General features: G+C 44.2%; 1 protein-coding gene across 2 annotated transcripts in view; it reads right to left on the reverse strand.

The window, feature by feature from the left end:
- ADCY2 (adenylate cyclase 2) overlaps window positions 1-18,859 on the reverse strand; it is a 378,139-nt gene that overhangs the window by 273,354 nt on the left and 85,926 nt on the right. For both annotated transcript variants that reach the window (XM_072958875.1, XM_072958874.1), the window contains exon 3: window positions 5,347-5,508. In XM_072958875.1, the coding sequence (XP_072814976.1) occupies window positions 5,347-5,508 (162 nt within the window). The remainder of the gene's footprint in view (window positions 1-5,346; window positions 5,509-18,859) is intronic.

The raw sequence follows: 18,859 nt of genomic DNA on the forward strand, positions 1-18,859 counted from the left end.
TTCAAACTGTATCACGACTTAAATATATGAAAGAATCCACTGCATAAAGGAATCCTATAAAATGTCTCTGAGATATGAGTAACCCTGTTAGAAAATCAATATGCACTGCTCAGCTGATCTTCTTTAATAACTATGGATCCTCATACAAACTGCTTGCTGAAGAAATCTACAAATTCCCCTCTCTCATGGGAAAATACAAGATACACACAATGAAAATGCTGACCGTGCTACAAATACCAAGGAAATAAAAATATAAGAAAAGTAAGCAAGTTCCAGATACAAAATGTAATTGTAATATATAAATAGGGATACGTGGAAATTCCTTGAGGATGGTTCAGTATCCTGCTGACGTGATGCTGACCTACAGAAGCTTAGCACACGGAGAACAGACAAAGCATGTGCTGAAGATAAAGCGAGGGCCAGGCAAGCACAGGGCGCAGGCGAGGTCGAGCTCCAGGGCGACGGACCCGCCGCCCCTGCCGGGGAGGCAGACCCCCACCCAGATCCTGGTCGTCTCTGCAGAACTGCCGGCACACGGCCCGAGCGGGAGGCTGGCACCCCGGCACGAGGTGGGAGCTCTCACCGTGTCTTCCTAGCCCCGGCTTCCCTCTGCTTTAATACAATCATAAACAAAAAAGACTCCTGTCTGCTTCTGTGGAACTTTCTATCACATGCATGTTACTCTACTGATACAGGTAAAATTCTTATTTTCTTGTTAATCATAAATTATTAAGGGCTTTTGGTGCTTATGCTAAATTTATGATAGAGAAACAAAATAGCCTTCTTACATAGACAATACAAAACTGCTTTCTTTTTTTAAAGTTTCCTAATATCTGAATAACTTATTCTCTTTGTTATTAAGGGTTTCAGAGTCCCTTAACTACCGCAGATTCTAGAAAAATTCCTCTTTGAAACCCAGTTAGGAAAACAAAGACAGAAAAGAGTTAGAAGAAAAGTTGCCCGGACCAGTACAAAGGGAATCAGAGAGAGTAACTGAAAAGAATCTCTGCTTCGGCCACAAACCAAGTCCATTCCAAGCGTGTTCGCTCTCTTCCTCTTCCTCTTCCTGGCCCAGCCTCCTCCCCTTCCCTTCCCGTCCTTTCCTTCCCCCCTGAATAACTCAGTGCTCAGCCCTCAGGTGAGGCAGAGCAAGGAAGCACCAGCACCAGCAGGGAATGGGGGAAGCCAGACTCACCCAGGGCAAACTGGGCTGGGTGTGAGGCGTGTCTGCGGTGGGGAAAGTCAAGCACAGGGGACAGGGCTGCAGCTGGGGGAGGGGACACCCTCACATGGACTGGGTGTCAGAGCCCCAGCTGGGGGAGAGGCACCCTCACATGGACTGGGTGTCAGAGCCCGAGCTGGGGAAGAGGACACCCTCATATAGATGGGATGTCAAAGCCCCAGCTAGGGGAGGGGAACATGGTCTGGGGAGGGGACACCAGGCCAAGTGAGAGGGCACCTGAGCAGGGGAAGGTGTTGACAATCCAGATAGGAGACTCCTCACATACGGGGATTCATCAAATATGTAAAATATTACGGATCCTGGGAGCTAAGTATTTCTCACTACTGATCAAGGGAGCCGCCATGGAGGGACAGAGAACTGGCATGACACTTACATCGGGCTGGAGATGGAAATACCAGTGTGAAGTCACAGTGTCTAATATGTAAGTAGATATAAAAATAGAGACGTACAAAGTGCGGGCCTTGGCTTGGGGCACTGACACCCCAGTGGCAATGGAAAGACCCAAAGCCCAGATCTTGCCACTAAATGTCATTCTTCACCAAAAAGCACCAGGGCTCCTTGGAGAGACGGCTGATTTTAGGGCCAGGGCAGGGAGGGCATGAGATGAGATAGCTTGTGCCAGAAACTCAGGAAATGCTCGAAGAATCATGGGGACCTGTCAAAGGTACAGCTTGAAGGGGCACACACTGGAGAAATCTGAGGCCATCCGGGCATCAAAATACACAGGGATGGCAACAGTTTATAACCTACTGAGCACCAGGCCACGCAGATACTAGTAAGTAAATGAATACATTGAAAGTTTGATGAGAAACAGGGTATTTGCCTGGTTTCAAAGCATCTCTTCACAAAATATGCATAATTACAAGGAGGAAAAAAGTAATTTCAAAATGGGAAAGTCTGGTGGACAGCACCCCAATAGTAAGGACGCTGTAAGTAACGGGGCGACGTGGACGGACGGGCCCTAGACAGAACGTGACAAGGACACACCACCCCTTCAGTGATTCCTGCCAAAATGTGTAACTGAACCTGTTCCTGTGGAAATACTGGGCACCACAATTTAAAGGACATCTTACAAAATAACTGGCCTGCCACCTTCAAATGCGTTAAGGTAATGAAAGCCAAGGAAAGACTAAGGGATTGTTCCAGACAGAAAAGCAAGGAGACTTAAGAACACAACGTGATGCATGGGCCCTTTTGCTGTAAAGGACACTACTGGGAAAGCTGGAGGGACCTGAACGTCAGTAACTGAATCAGGTGCATTTCTGGCTTTGACGGCCGCCTTGTGGCTATGCAGGAGGGCGGTACCGCAGGAACTACACACTAAAGCATCTGGGGGAAATGGAACATCAGATTGGCAACCTATCTCTGAAAGGCTTAGAGGAAAAACATTATCTGTACTGGATCTGCAACGCATTGGTAGGTCTGTAAAAAAATGCATTCGGGTTATACTCTCTGTTTAAATGTGTTAGGAAAACACCGTCCATAATTTTCAGGTATTAAGTAAATTTCCTCGAGTAGATTATTTGTCATAGCTGGAGAATGAATTCTACTTGAAGACAAATGCAGGTGAAATCAATTTCCTGAGAACAATGAACTGAGACACAAGACAGAAGGGGAATAAGGGTTCTCATTAGGTCAATATTCTGGTGAACAGAAAAGTTACTACATGCTGTTAATGGATTGCCAATGTTCAAAGAATAAAATGAAACAAAAATTACTACTACAGAACCACGTGAAGTAAAAAGCACTCCTTGGGGTCTCAGAAGGCAGGGCGGTACTAGTGGCGGACATCTCATTCTTTATTTCAGACCAGTATTCTTCATTTTACATAGCTTTGCTTTAACGATGACACCACAGCGATATTACCACCTAATCTTCTGTCTTATATACACTGTTCATAAAGAGGATTCAATAACATGTTTTCATGCATCACAAACCTCTGTTATTTTTAGGTCATATTTCCAGCAGTGGCCAAGGTACTTACAAGCTCTCTTACCTCATTACTTTGATGTTTACCTATGAACCTTCCATTTTAAATCTGTTGGCAGATTTTGCCTTTCCCAGCTCTGGAAATCACTGTGAAATTATTTCTGAAGGGATGGAAACCTTGACCTTACATTCTTCTGTTCCTTTCAATGTTATTTTTATATGAAACACGGTGGAATGAAGAATTTTTAATTCTTTTTGCTATTCCAGAATTATCCTATCTCTGCCTGTCTACTGATAAGGAGTATTTTTCTTTGTTGGTTTTGGAAATTGAGTGAATAAAAATTTAAGATTACATTCTTTCCACATTTCTTTTTTTCTTTTAACCAATGCAAGAAAATAACAGTGCTTAAAAAAAAAAAAACCAGTACAGTTTTTGATATCTAAAATACGACAGGTTCTTTACAAATCACTTACTTTTTCCTATGTCTTTTAACCCCGTTTGAGCCTTACAGGCAGGTATCCTAACCCTCATTTCCCAGACGTCTCTTCTATCACATCGGCACCAGCAGACACTTTATTGATTCATGAAATGGCAGTAAGAAATGGCTACAAAATGTTCAAGGGATTTGTGCTGGGGTAACCCGAAACCAGGAAGATGCTGCAAGCTGGGGAACATGTTTGAGTGCCCGTTGCCCACGTGACGAGATCTTTCCTGCAGTGACTTTCATAGTGTAAACTGTCGGAGCAAGTTATGTGCTCATTCCTGCATAAGACATACCCATCGCCCTGACCTGCACGTGACCAGCTAAGGTTGGGCTTGACGGCCCCACCGAAGGGAGGGTGGAGCGTGGACATGATGGGAGAAGGGAGAAATGTCCTAAATATCCCCAAGGGAGGCTCCGAAGCGCAGAAACGGCGAGTCAGAGCTGGGCAGAGCGCGTGGAAGAAGGAACGCTTCTGCCACCGCTTCCCAGGCGCAGCAGGGTTGTGTCCTCTTTTAATAAAATACCCACCTTCTTTCTCCCATTTGATTAGTGACTGACCGGACGCCGTGTGTGTCTCTGGCCACGTTACTGACACGTGTCTATTCTGCTCAGTCACAGGGAACGCGTGAAGACGCGGTTTTCTCCACCTCCTGGAGGGGACGTTTCTTAGTAATGTCCAAATAACTGGAGGCCGCCGTGCCAAACTGGGCCACTGCCTTTACCCTCTCTCAGTGCCCGCAAAGGACGTGTCTTTCAGGCTGCTCTCAATGAACACTGTGTCATGAGAGCTGGGACAGGGCTACCGAGGAAAGGGGTCCCTAGAAAGCATTCCAGCTAAGAGCGGTTACTGCAGACCCAAGGCTGAGCCTCCAACACCGTCTCAAGTTCCCAGACACAGTACTCCATCAAGTGAGTGACACACGGGTTTGTCAGACCCCACGGGGCTCAAACGACCCACGTCTAAAAGCCCCTTTGCAACAACAGTGCTGTTCATAACTCTCTCCTCAACCCCACTGCATTTCACACACGGCCGCGTTTGTTTTATTTGGTTCCAGTACAGCAAAACAAAACATACTTTTTACAGGTGAAAAAAAGAGTTTTAAGAAAAAGCCCAAACCACTGACCTTCTTGTTTACAGATGTACCTAACAGGAAATCAAATGGCTTTTTAAATGCTTTTAACTAACTAAATAGAATGGCTTCGTTGAAATGCCATGTATTAGTAAAACTAAATTTGCTGTTGCAGCATTTAAAGAATTATGCTTCTGTGTCCTTGGACCTGCCAGAAGATTAAGAAATAGAGAAATCTTTTGTCCTCTGTAAAATGGGGTTTTGGATATCAAGGTACAGAGAGCTTGAGGGGGGATTATGAATTTAATTGTGTAAGTTATTTCACTCTAAAAATAAGAGTGCTAAATTATAATGTATAATAACAGCTTTTAACCATCAATCAGCAAAATGGGATTGCCATTTCCAATTTTCACTGCTGCTAATTGCTAAGTGACTTCTGATTCTACTGGTGGAGGAGGGAGTTGGCAGTCTACCCATCAGCAATATGCAGTCAACATCACAGAGCAGATCTGGAACTCCAGCCAGGTGCCAGCCAACAGTCACACCCTGAGCAGGTGCACGGCACCCCCTCCCTGAAGGGATAGGGAAGGTCAGCGTGCAGAGGCAGAGGTGCACTCACCTGCCAGATTAGGTGCTCCTTGGCCCCCGGTGCTGCAGACAGGCAGACGCTCAGCACGATGGTGTGGGAAGAGGAGGTGAGGACGCTGGCGATGATGGCATCTCGCATGTTGAAGGGCAGCATCGTGTACACCACGAAGATGATGAAGAGGAAGAATGACACCTAGAGGTGGGCAAGAAGGACAGTGAGAGTCAGAGAGTCCTGTCTCCAAGTGCTTCCTCTCTCCTTCCCGTGAAAGGCTGCGTAAACCCCCAAGAACCACACCCACTTAAGAGACAATATCATGACAGAACAAGAAGGCGTGTTCAAACTAATCCACCGGATTACAATAAAGGACTAACCATGTGATGGAAGGAAAAAAGGTTCTTTTTCAAAATCAAGGGACTTCCACTTTTGGCATCCAAACGATTGCAGGTATTAGGTTAATCTGAGTAGTTCATGGGCAGGGATGCAAAGCTGGTCCTAAACTCTCAGGGTTTTGTATCTGTGCTTCAGAACACACATCTGGACTCTTTACATTTTCTGTCATACTGTTCCGGGAGAATGGATGGCTGTTGTCTGCGGGGAGTCAGTGGAAGTAGATGCAAAAAACAGCTTAGATGTGAGTCTCCTACCATGAAAACAGTTTGACAGTTTCCTAAAGGTTAAATATACAACTACCAATTAGCATGACTCAGCTCTTTCATTCCTAAATACACACCCTAGAAAACTGAAAACAAGTACTCAAACAAATACATGCACACATATGTTCCTACAGCACTAGTTACAATATTCAAAAGGTGTAAATAACACACATGTCCATCAAGGGATGAATGGATACATGAATAGCATTGGTAGATCCATACAATGGAATATTATTCAGCCCTGAAAAGGCAGGAAGTACAGATACATGCTACCGTGTGGATGAACTTCCAAAAAATAATGCTAAGTGAACAATGCTAGAGCAAAAGACCCCATATTGTGTAATTCCATTTGTATGAAACATCCAGAATGAGTAAATTTACAGAGACAGAAAGCAGATTGATAGATTTTAGGGGCTGGAGCAAGGAAGAACGGAAGTAACTGCTCAACAGGAAAGGAGTTTTCTTTGGGGTGATTAAAATGTTTTGGAACTAGCTGGAACTGCACACTGCACAACAATGGGAATGTATTAACAGCCACTGAATTCTTCCCTTTAAAGTGGTTAATTTATATTATGTCAACATCGCTGCAATAAAAAAAATCAATGCAAAACAGCTTAGAGGAAGGTTTGGAATGGAAAAGAAAATGGCTTAGTAGGTAACAAAACAGGCCATTTTCATTACAGCAGAAGCAGAGGCAGGAGAACTTCAAAAAGGATAAAAAAGTGATAAATCAAGTGGAAAAAAGACCGAGGTCAGGGAAACAGGGAACAAGGGATTTGGTGAACTCTGCCGCATAGCTCTTCACTCCAAAAATAAGTGAGGCTAAGGAGAGAGCTTATTCCACTTTGACAGTATGACTTATGTGATGTGAAAAAGTCCTGAAGCCCAGTACAGCGGGCAGGAGACAGAGACCTGGCATCAGCTGTCCTGCTGGAGTCAGGGCGTTAGTCCACGGGAAAGACGTGGGCAAAAAAAAAAAGGCTCTGCCCTGGCGGATTCACAGAGACGGACGCCTGGGTGGACGCCAGCCTTGTTTCCCTCCTGCATAGTCACAGGCTCCTGCACTGCGTGTTACAATCGAAAAGTAACCGGACAGATTCTCATAAGCAGAGTTCCTCAGCTTGGATAATTCTTTGCGGTGGACACTGTGCACTGCAGGATGGTTTGCAGCATTCCTGGCCTGCACCTCCTCGATGCCGGCAGCATCACCCCTTCAAGGTTGTGACAACTAAACATACCTCCAGGCATCACCAAACACCTTCCAGGGAGTAATGTCACCTTGCTCAAGAGCCACTGAGCTAAAGGAAAGTTTCTTTTCAGGATGCGGAAAACAACTGTCGTGTAGTCACGGCTTACTGAGCAAATTAAATTTACTTCAGAATCCCTAATATCCAGCGACTTTATAGGAAATATTTTCAATTAAGGTATTATTTCTACACGTAGACTCTATGCCAGACCTTCACAGCCTACAAGAGGTGTTAAATGAATATTTTCAGGTATCAGAACTGACATCAATTACAAAAGAAAACCTCTTTAACAACGACTTGTTTTTCTTCTAACTCAAAAACCTTTAGCGTTTCTTTGAAATTACCAAAACTTTTGAACAGCTCAGTTTTGGACAGCTTTAAATCTCAACATGACTTCAATTAATAAACACTCTGTAAACATTTTGAGCTTTGAAATGGACGCACGTGGAACGCTTATCTACAGTAACCAAACGGAGAAGAACAGTTGCTCCTGTTGAGTATTTCCTTTTCGATGACAAAAATGAAATTGTTAAAGGTCAGTTAAGCAAGCCACGTTCAACCAAGGTCTGGATTTTAGTGGCAGCATTTCAGGAGCAACTGTTTTGGATGCTCAGCGCCTGGCATCTGGGGCAGCTGTAGGCAAGCTGGGTGGAGAGGAAGGAGGCTGATGTAGCTTCAAGTCCCACAGGGGACAGTCTTCACTTTTTATTAATCCCAGAAGGCTTTCTTTCTTTTTAGCCTGTTTTCCAAAGCAGCTTCAAGTAGGGCCCTATGTCAAACCAAAATGGATTTGGCACATCTAAAAAAAAATGTGTGGGTAAAAAGCTCCAAAACGTTGATTGTAGGCACTTGGGCTTCCACGATTTCATGGGGACATTTCCACAACTGGATGCCCCTTGGCTGTGTCTCTGTCCAGGGGCTGAAGACAGAGGAGCACCAGTCTGGTTCCGAGACCCTGCATGGAGAGCCGGACGAGCCGCGGGTCTGAAGCGGGGGCGCTCGTCCCCGCAGGACGGCGGCAAGTGTTTCTCTTAACTCTGGCCGGCATCCGCTTTTTTCAAGATGTTCGTATCTTCCCCTTGAAGGTCTGCTTGACCTTCAAGCTCCACAGTTTTCAAACGGACTAAGAGCTTCTCCTTCATGTTCTTAAACTTGTTCCTTTTGCAGGATAACTCAGTTCTGCCTACAATGCCTCGCTCTCCAAACAACCCAGGCACAAACGTTTGAGAGTCCCTTCTGACAATTCTTCACAGACACACAAAGAAAAAAGTCTTCTGACTTCAGAACGCCAGCGTCCTACAACTGTCCCCTCCTCTCCACCTTCACGGCCACTGGGAAGGTTTATTATTACCTTCTCATTTGGTAAGAAATATGTCTCTACACTTTCTCCCCCCAAAACAAGGACACCATGGTGAGCATTCTTCCTCCCATTTGCCCGTCCTCCCCAATCCTACCCTGTCCTCCCCCGTCCTGCCCCGTCCTCCCCTGTCCTCCATGCTCCGGGCAATCGTTAGGACTCCTCACCAAACAGCTCTAGCTTTCTTCCTTCTGACCACATGGTGCAAATGAACTGAGAACTTTCTTTTAAGTTAGGTGAGGGCATGTGACTTGCTCTGATGTGAGCAGAAGTGGTATGTGTCCTTTCTAGGTGGAAACTTTAAAAGCTAGTGCATAATTTGCCAAGCCCCCTTCCCTCCCTGTCAATCATGGAAACATGACATTGTAGCTTCTCCCAGCCTTGGTCCCAAGTAAGATGCAGAGCCCTTCAGCTGATCCACATGGACCTGTGATCGTATGAGTGAGCCTCCAGGGTGGTAAAGATCTGGGTCCCCTGAGCACAGCCTGGATGGTCCTGACTGATACCAAGCTCAGACAAACATGTACATGCACATGCACACCCACTCGCACATGCAAGGTTTTATTGATGGTTTAAACAGGATGCTTTCATATGCATTCCTCTGCCATTTGCTTTTATCATTGAACTATATATACACCATGGGCATCTTTCCAAGTCCACAGATGTGAATATATTATTTACTTTTTATCAGTTGTAAAATATCTCACAGGAGTGGGTGCACCACATGACTCCAGAATGTCCTTACTATGCATGATAGGAACCCCTTACCCAACTGCTGCAGTGACACCCTCACTGACCTCCTCTTCTCCAGCATTGTCCATCCTTCAATCAAGCCAACATACAACTGCTGGATTTGTGATTCTGAATGCAAAGGTCTAATTAGCTTTTTCCCTTGGATGAAGATTTCCTCTGGCTTACCCCAGTGCTCCGAACATTTCTCTCCAAGGGTTTTTGTGATCACAGAGTAAGTGGAAACCACACAGCCTGGAGGTCCAGATTGTCCCGAAACTGACCTCTGCATCCTCTCCTTCTGGCCCCACTCTGGAAGCATCCTCTGCTCCAGCCAACCACGGTCATTCCCAGGCTGTGAGCATGGGGTGCTCACCTCAGTCTGCCATCCCCCAACCTCAGAATGTCCTCTCTCCTCTTCTTGAACTGCTGAACTCTTACCTCTTTCTAGACCCAGTTCAAGTACAAATTCTTGTCATTTCCCCAACAATCTCCAGCTGCTTCTTGTCTGTCTCACTCAGAGTAAGCTCCCCAGACCTGGTAACGTCCCACCAGTCCTAGGATGTGGCCTCCTGTGGCCACCCTGCCCTCCACTCTGCCAGCTCATCCCTTCCCTTGCTGTGGTCCAGCCTCTGCAGCCTCCCGGCCACTTCCAGGGCCTGCGAGAGGTGCTCCCTCTGTCCACTTGGGTCTCTGATCAAGTATCACCTCACCCACCAGCCTGCAAGGACCACCTCTGCACAAAACAGCAACCCTCCACCACGCCCTAGTCCTTGTCACTTGCTTTATTTATTCATAGCATTTACAATTCTGGGTTTGATCATTTTCTCCCTCCACACAGTGAAGCTTAATGACATCATGAGGGTAGGAACTTGTTTCACTCATAGCCAAGACCCCAACGCCTTGCGTCCCAATGGCTGACACACAGAGCTCCGCAAACGTGCTGTCTGCATGGAAGACTCTACAACACATGCCAACACGACCCAGACTATGTCCATATTATCACCATCTACTCACTAAATGCATCTCTAAAAATATTTCACCCTCTTCCTTGATTCAATCGGCCCTGTCATTCATTACAGCCTTATTGAATTTGGAATGATTATTTCTCTACCCATCAGTCACATTCAAAGACTTAAATGAACAGACATTTGTCAGATGCCTGTGGCAGGAAACAGCAGACACTCAATCAAACAGGAAATGGCCCCTGTTCCCAGGGCACCTCCAGCCTACCCCCAGGAGCCCTTCAACCCTAGGAAAAAACATGTTATTGTTTTAGCATACAACTAGCAATGCCAAATTTTAGTAAAACTTGCCCAAAGAAAAGACAGAAGTCTTGAATAGATTGATCTAATTGAGCAACTTGGAAAGATAAGTTCTAAATTCAAAATGAAAATTTCCTCTTTGAATGTTACCTCCATCCCAAAGAATTGATGATTTGAGAATATTTATGATTTCCAATGAGGGACATTTAAGAAAACTTTTTGGAAACACAGTCTATAAAGCTATTTAGCCAAAAATGTGCTTTAACTAAAAAAAAAAAAGATATGCAAACAATATTTACCTTTTCACCTAGATTAATATTTTTTTATCTTATTCCTTGATCATACTTGACATAAAGATTACTTCTGAGTCACTGTTACTTTTTTAGTGCAAATATCACAACTGTGTAAAATCGGCTTTCCTTTAATTAGGGGTCCTCAGTCACACCCGTTTTCAGTGCCAAACCATCAAGCGCGTGTGAAGGCTTCTTTGAGTGTCTCTTTACGATCGCCCTGTTTTCCAAGTTTACTTTTCTCCCCTTTCCCTTCTTGCCCAGGTCTTCCCAGTGGGGACGGGGTTTACATCTGTGCGTCTATCCCTGTCTGTGTGCACAGATGTACACACACATATGGACATGTGCTCACTGTGTGTGGACATGTGCAGACTTGGGTAAACCCACAAACTCTATCCCACTGAAATCCCATCGAACCCCAGTTTCCATGTTCTTATATTCAGTTAAGAAGCCACCTCTTCCCAGTTCAAAGACAGAGGCTTACACACAAGAACAAATGAAGGGAAAGGACTGACTGTGTCTCCAGCCTGATAGCTCCCCCATTATATATGTGTGTGGGTGTGTGTGTATACATATGTTCATATATATGTTCATTTACATAATGGTATACTATCCAGCCATGAAGAAAAAGGAAATCCCGCCCTTTTTAACAACATGGATGGACCTTGAAGGCATTACGCTGAGAGGTAACTGACATGGAGAAAGACACTGAGGACTCATATACATATATGATACCACTTATATGTGGAACCTAAAAAAGCCAACTTGTAGAAACAGAGTGGAATGGCGGTTACTGGGTGGGGCAGCTGGGGGTGGAGAAATGGGGAGATGATCGTGAAAGGGCCCGAAGGTGCAGTCATGAGTAAGTCCTGGGGATCTGAAGCACAACACTGTGCTTACAGTTAACAACATTGTATTATAGTCTTCAAAGTTGCTAAGAAACTAAATCTTGAAGGCTCTCACCACAAAAAAAGGAGTTTCAATTACGAGACATGGTGGAGGTGTCAGCTAACACCGTGGTGGTAATCAAAGTGATCTTTTAAAACGTTACAACTGATCAGACCACTCCTCCTCTGTTTATATCCCATCACTGGCTTTCTGTAACATGGAGAGAAAATTCAAAGCCCTCATCATGCCAATAAGGGTTCCTCACGGTCTGCTGGTGGACACCTCCCATCTTGTGTCTCACCAGTTCCCTTCATCCCAGGTTCATGGTCCCTGCAGACTGGCCTTCCTGATTTTCCTTCAACAACCTCAGGGCCTTTGCACTTTCTGCTCTGCTGCCCCAAATGGCTTGGGTTCCTTGGCCGGCGTCTTTCTGTCATCCAGGCCTTGCAACTCAAGCACCACCTCCCAGAGAGAGCCCCACTAAGCCCCTGCTCCCCCTGCAGCTCCCCACTCTGCTTAAGTCTCCACATCGTTATTGGAGTTAGAATGTTTGTTTTTAGATTTTTCTAAATTTTACTTTCTGTCTTTCCCCATACAAATGCAGGCCGTGAGGGGACGAGGACCTTGTACGGACCTGAGTATAGTATAGTACCTGGCACATAAAGGCCTCCACAAATACGTGCTGAAGGACGGAAGGAACGGGACACTCAGGTGTGATTCCGCAGGGAAGTTACAACCAGGGAAGCCAGGGAAGCTAATGGACCCAAGGCACGTGCTCAGTGACGGGTAACTGGCGGGTGTGACCGGGGCTCTGCAGACTTGCGTTAACTCCCAGCGCCCCCTGCAGCACGAGGGGCCACACTCACTTCCATCCCAGCTCATCTCAACCTCTCATCAGTAACAAGGATAACTGAGAGGTAGACACGTTCATCGTTAAAGACCCTGTTTGAGAGCTAGTGATGAAAGCTAAACCAGCTTGGTGGAGTCCGCTGTGTGCTCTGTGCGTCTGCTCACCCGTAACTGTCAGGTGACTCCTGCCTGGGTGTACGCGCTGTCTTCCCGCTTCTCCCCAGTCCGCCACTTGTCCTGGCTGACTGTCCTCCAGGGTGTGGGAGGTACAGCGCCCCTCAGCACTTGTTACGCTCTGGACCGGTAACAATCCTGAACTGTCTCTTGCTCTGTGAAGCTCAGGTCCTCGCCCCACCAAGTACGGGGCTTATACCTGAGCTCAGCCTCACCTGGGAGCCTGTTAGACACGTGTGCTCTTGGGCCCCACCCAGAGTTTACTGAATCCGACTTTGTATTCTAACATCACCTGTTCCCAGGTGACGTGCCTGCGACCCACATGGATCTGATGGGCTCTGGAAGGCGGAGCTCCGTGGTCAGCATCACTCTCACTTTGGCGGCAGTGACTCCAAAGTTTCCAGGAGGCCAACCAGGTGGATACAGGGGACAAGGGAGACGTACTCCCCTCTGCCACACAGTTCTAACCCAGGTCTGCGCTACACAGACACTGAGTTAGCCAACAAGTCAGTGAATTGGGAAGAATAATTACTCATCATTGACTTGGTTATTAGATCTTGTATCTTGAGGCCTCCAGACCAATTTGATTTTAAAATTAAGACCAATTTTAAAAATGACTGATTTCCAGCTTTATTTCTACTAAATATGAAGCAAAAAGGACCATACCAGCAATTACTGGCAGTATGTGACATCTAGGCCGTTTGACACACTTCCCTCCCTGCGGTCACTGCCCCATCTGCTGCTTCCATTTTCCGATGGAGGCACTTGTTTCAGAAGGAACTGACCTGTCCATTTAAGCCACCTCTCACTGAGTGTCTCTCACTCAATTCTGAACAGTTCACGTAGAACCCCATCTTTCTCCCTAAGAAATATATACTTAGAAATTCTTGGAAATAAACTCTATACTATTCCAAAACATCCTTAATGACCAAAATTCAGGATAAAAACTCAGGGACACCTTAAAGACTCAAGGATAGAAAAGACTGTCTATTTCTTCTAAGGATATTTTTGGCCAAGAGTATTTTCTGAATATCAACTCTATCTTTATGGAATATGAAAACATTCCTTTAAATGTTGTATTATTAAGGAAAAGAATACATATTATGTTCTTTGATGGAAAGTCTGTGCTCCAAAAGAGTAATGATGAAATCATGAATCACTGGGTCGCTTTCCTGAAAATGTTATTCAGAGTTAGAGAGATTGATGATGGACCCAGAGGTAAAACAATAACTTTCACTGTGCTTTTTAAATTTAAAATAGGTGGGAGGTATATCATAAATTTTAAAAAGCTTGAAAAAAGAGAATAGGAGGATGTAAAGAGAAAAAACCTGATATCCTAGGAGAACAAAGGCGGCCTCCCATCTTCCCCCGCCCTCTGTCTGTCCAAACCCTCAGCCCCCACTTTGAGCCGGCGATGACTGATGTGGTCTCCTGGTTTCCTTCCCTAGTCCCTTCTCTCCATCCTGTTTCCCTGTTTGGTCCTGGGTATCCATCTACCTCTCTGTGTCATCTTCCTCTCTCCATCATCCATGCATTCATTTATCCACCAGTATTTAACTCTACAATATACAAGGCATTTTGTTAGCTATCATGGATAATATGAGGTCCCTATTAAGACAACTGAAATCCCTTGGCATGAAGGTCAATTTCCAAACTTGTCCATTTGTTTCCTGTATCTCCTCTTCCTCCTTATACCCATAGAAAGAGAGTAGGGTCTCTCTGCAAGTCTGATTTGTTTAGAGTTAAATATCCGTCAACCTTCCACCAGTAATTAGCAAACTACTATGTCTGAACATGAGCCACCATCCTCTCTGTTAAAAAAGCATTTCAACTGTGTTCCTTGGGACTAAAAAAAATAGTACAGTGTCCCCACATTATACTCCCATTTCCCAAGGTACCTCTTCAGATTTCTAAAGATTTGTTTTGGATAAAAATGAGAAGATAGGCCTCCTGGAACCTTCCTCAGGCACAGTTTTTTCATGTAGAGGATGTGGTGGGATAAAATACCTGCCCACAATTTTCTTCTCTCCTGACCCTTGCCATGGAAGTCAGCAGTTGGGGCATTCATCCCTCCTCCACTGACTCTGGACTTGGTTCTGAGACTTTCTTTGAGTAACAGGTTTGGGGCTGAAGTGACAGCATGCAGCCCAGAACTGTGGCTTTAGGAGACCTCAATTCACATTTCTGCCTGCCTTCTTGGAGTTTTGGTCTTCCACGATGAGGAGGCCACGGTCCAGAAAGAGACATCTCTTTCAATGAGGTCTGGACTAAAGACACATGGAGCAGACCTGGACCTAACACAAAGTCTGGAATATACGCTACCTGTTGAGCCTAAGTAGGACTAACAGAGATCAGATAAATTCATCCAACCTGCAGACTAGTGAGTATGAAGGAAGGGATATGCTATTACTGCTCCAAGGCACTTGGATTTGGGGTTGCTTGTTATTCAGCATTATCAAAGCAGAAATCTGACTAATACAGCAATTGAGATCAGAAGTGATGTGCAACTCTACTGAACTTAAAAAATAGGTCGTTGCCTTTGGGATTCCCAAGGAATTATTATAAAGCACTTAGAAAAATTTAACCTATTGGCAAAATAATTAGTAAGCATGGCTTCAAAGAAAGTCATTTACCAAAATGTCCAGGCTTCATAAGGTCTTTGAATTGCACGATTAAGTCTTTAGAAACAAGAGAAAAAAGAACTGAGAAAAAGTGGAATGTTCCCAGAAATATCTCTCAGTGTAAAGAAAGAATGTCATCCAACCTAAAATTTACATTTCTGTCTATCTCAAAATATAAATGGGATTTACTGACAAGTATTTTCTGATTTTACCATTGGGAAAACCAAGGTGCTGAGGGGGTTAAGAATTTTGTCCAAAGTCACAAAGCAGCATAAAAACAAGCTGTGATCTTCTGCTGCAGCTAAAACGTTATTCTACCCTCATCCCTGCAGGTTAACAGAGCAACACAGGGTGAGTGTTCAGGGTATGCATTTATTCAAAATAAAAAGAACCTTGAGAATCCATCTGCTCTACCAAAACAGCTTGTTCCAACACTGAGAAGTCTTTTTTCCTTAAAAATTATTTTTCTCATCAAATGCAAAGAAAGAAAATAGCAAGCTCATCTGGAAGCAATCAGGCAAAGTGATATTTATTAGAAATTGTCTACTTACTTTTTCGAGTTACATGATTAGGAAAAAATAATGTGCTCTTTGATAATTTTTTAAATCATTTATTTCAGGAGGTGGTAAACAGTGTTCTACTGTCTGAACTTCGATTTTTTTTCACAAAAATGACTCCGTGAACATTTTCATCTCTCCATGGCCCCCTCTCTGCATGTGCCAGAATGGTCCACGAGCCCACCCTCCCATCCTTCCAATGTAGCAAGCGGATTTCGGACGGTCAAAACCAACCTGCCACAAATGTAACCTTTCCTACTGCAATTACATCAACCTCACCTTCATTAACTTGCAGATTTAAACGACGACATATACTGCCGGTAAGTTAGCATGGATTATGAGGTCACGTATTCAAGGACAGTTGCAGCCTTGGATGGCCAGTGTCATAAAGCAGACAACGGCGCACCTCTGCGCTCAGCAATCTCAGGGATTACTTGAAAAAAGAACAGCAGGACAACGCCATCAGCAGGATTCGTCGATCAAAGGGTGCACCGCCTCCTTTTCAACCAGTTGTTTGGGCAAAAGTAACCACAGTCTTCATTTGCTTCTCTTCCTCCTGGTCAAACGCCGGCTGTTTCATTCTACCTTTACCTGCACCCCTTAAAAAACTGGGATAAGGTCTTCCGTTTGTGTTCCCAGTTTATGACAACACAGAACCTTGCACACACGTGTATTTTGTGTATTAAATCATTGGTTTTTGTATAGAAACACCTAAAAACGTTCTGTCATACGTTATGTGCGTGAACTAGCTACATTTTTCAGGGCACATAATCTTTTTTAAAATTTTGTTTTCTATTTTTACCGTCCTCCAATTGTTTAGACAAACACTTTACTGAGGAGTTGGCACCATGCAAGGCTGAATCTACGGCTAATGGGCTGTATAAGCAAATGTTATCTCATTTCAATTCATGTCAAGGAAAATACTGTTGCATGAAGATCCGGAAAAGCAGTTATCACTACTTCAGTAACAGGTAGGCTTCGCAGAAGAGTGTCCTGGAAAATCACTTTGAACAGCATTATTTTAGAAGAACAAAAAAATACATCAGCAAGGTCCTCATAAAAAAAATAAAATGTTATGTAAAAGGGCTTTTATTTATATTCACTGTTTTGGTCTTTATGAATATTCATGCCCATATTCTTTTGAAACATTATATTTATTTAATTTGAAAGGCCAGTGCTTCAAATGAGAAAAACTCATGCGGGGAAAATGAGTGAATTATTCATCTAAAACAAATATTGTTTTGAGCCTCCATCTGATACTTGTGTATTCAACATCTACATAAGTCAGCTTCTGGTGGAGCTGTGCGTCTGTGCCGTGGGGTCTTAATACAAAAAGACCCACCGAGTTCTAAATGCTTTTGTTTGCTTTTTCTCTCATTCTGCAAGAGGAAGATCTCAAAAGGAAGGATGCATATCTTTGAGCTGTAAGATGAATTATTTTAGTGTCTGCGTTGGCTCAGGGGGGCTTTCAATTCTTGAATTATACAACTTCCTGCCACAGCCCTCAACTCCAACCATGAGCCTGGTGGCCGCCCCAGTTCCTTCTGTTCCCTCCTGTACGTCAGTGAAAACTGGACGGTCTTCAGAGCAGGCCTGACCCACAGCAGTAATTTCACTCTCAGACACCAGAATTATTGTCTTTGGTTCTTTTCATTATTATTACTTTTCACAGAAGGAGAGGGTCCAAGCCACCACCCCCCGTCCCCCAGCAGCCCTCCCACTTTATACAGGGCGCCACGGTTTAAACAGGATGTGATCTTTCTAAGTTAATTTTTTTTAACTTTTCATTTATATATTTTTAATTGTTTAATCTTACAAAATAATCATGGATTATTGTCATAAAATAAAACAAATTCCGTTGACAAAATGAACTCAAAGATCCCACTGGGTATCTAAGGTCCTGTAACTGCAGAGTTGATCAGTAACTACATATACAAGCTAAGTATTATTTTAAAATCTCAGGGTTATTAAGCTTCGGGCTTATGTCACATTTTTATGACATGTTTCATGCAATTTAAAGACATATGATTCCTCCCCACCCCCACCCATCACCAGTATCATGAAAACCAGTAGCAAACTGCACACTGTGACACTGTGCATCGCTTTAAAGTCACTTTAAAGACGAGAAAGCACTGCATTTAATTCTGGCTGAACAGTATTTATTTTTGAAGTGATAACTCCCCTATTACTACCTAAATATTAGTAAGTGTAAGTAAATTCCCATTTACGTAGGCAGTGTGTTCCAAAGAGCAATAATAACTTCACAAAAACGGGAAATGTTCACATTCTGGATATTTTCATAACTTTGAAAACGCATTTGCTGAAATCGACTTAGTAGGTTTCATTTAAAGGAATAATCAATTCCAGACTCTGTAAAATCTGATATTTGGATCTGTGTTTGGGTCTATTTCCCTTTTCTTTCCAGTTCGTAACTGACGTGGGCTCTGTCATTTAGCAAGTGGGTTCCTTGATCTAAGAGGCGGAATGCCAGGTAGACGGAGTTAGGCAAAGGGCCCTGAGCCAGAACGTCGCAGGCGGATACCATCTCCAGAAGCCTACCACGTGTCCCTTTCAACCCCAGAAGCCAAGGCAACTGAGACAGAGCTTCACACAAAAGCACATCCACATCAAGGGCACAAGCCGACACGTTCGCTGAACTTACATTTCATTGTTTTTCATGGCTTATAAATGCCCATGAAGGACAAACACAGGGACAGCAAATATGCATTCGTGCTGCTCTTTTACTGAACTCATATCTTCATCACGCTGTCCTCCCTTTTTGAAATACCATCCCTACCTTTAAAAAAAAATGGGTTAAACTGTGATTGTTCTTTAAGATTTGCCTCTGTTCCACTGCTAAGCTGACGTGCTCCCATGGGGATGCCCACACGCACGCTGGCACCCTCGTCTCAA

This window comes from Vicugna pacos, chromosome 3 (genome assembly GCF_048564905.1).
Source record: "Vicugna pacos chromosome 3, VicPac4, whole genome shotgun sequence".
NCBI classification, from domain to species: Eukaryota; Metazoa; Chordata; class Mammalia; order Artiodactyla; family Camelidae; genus Vicugna; species Vicugna pacos.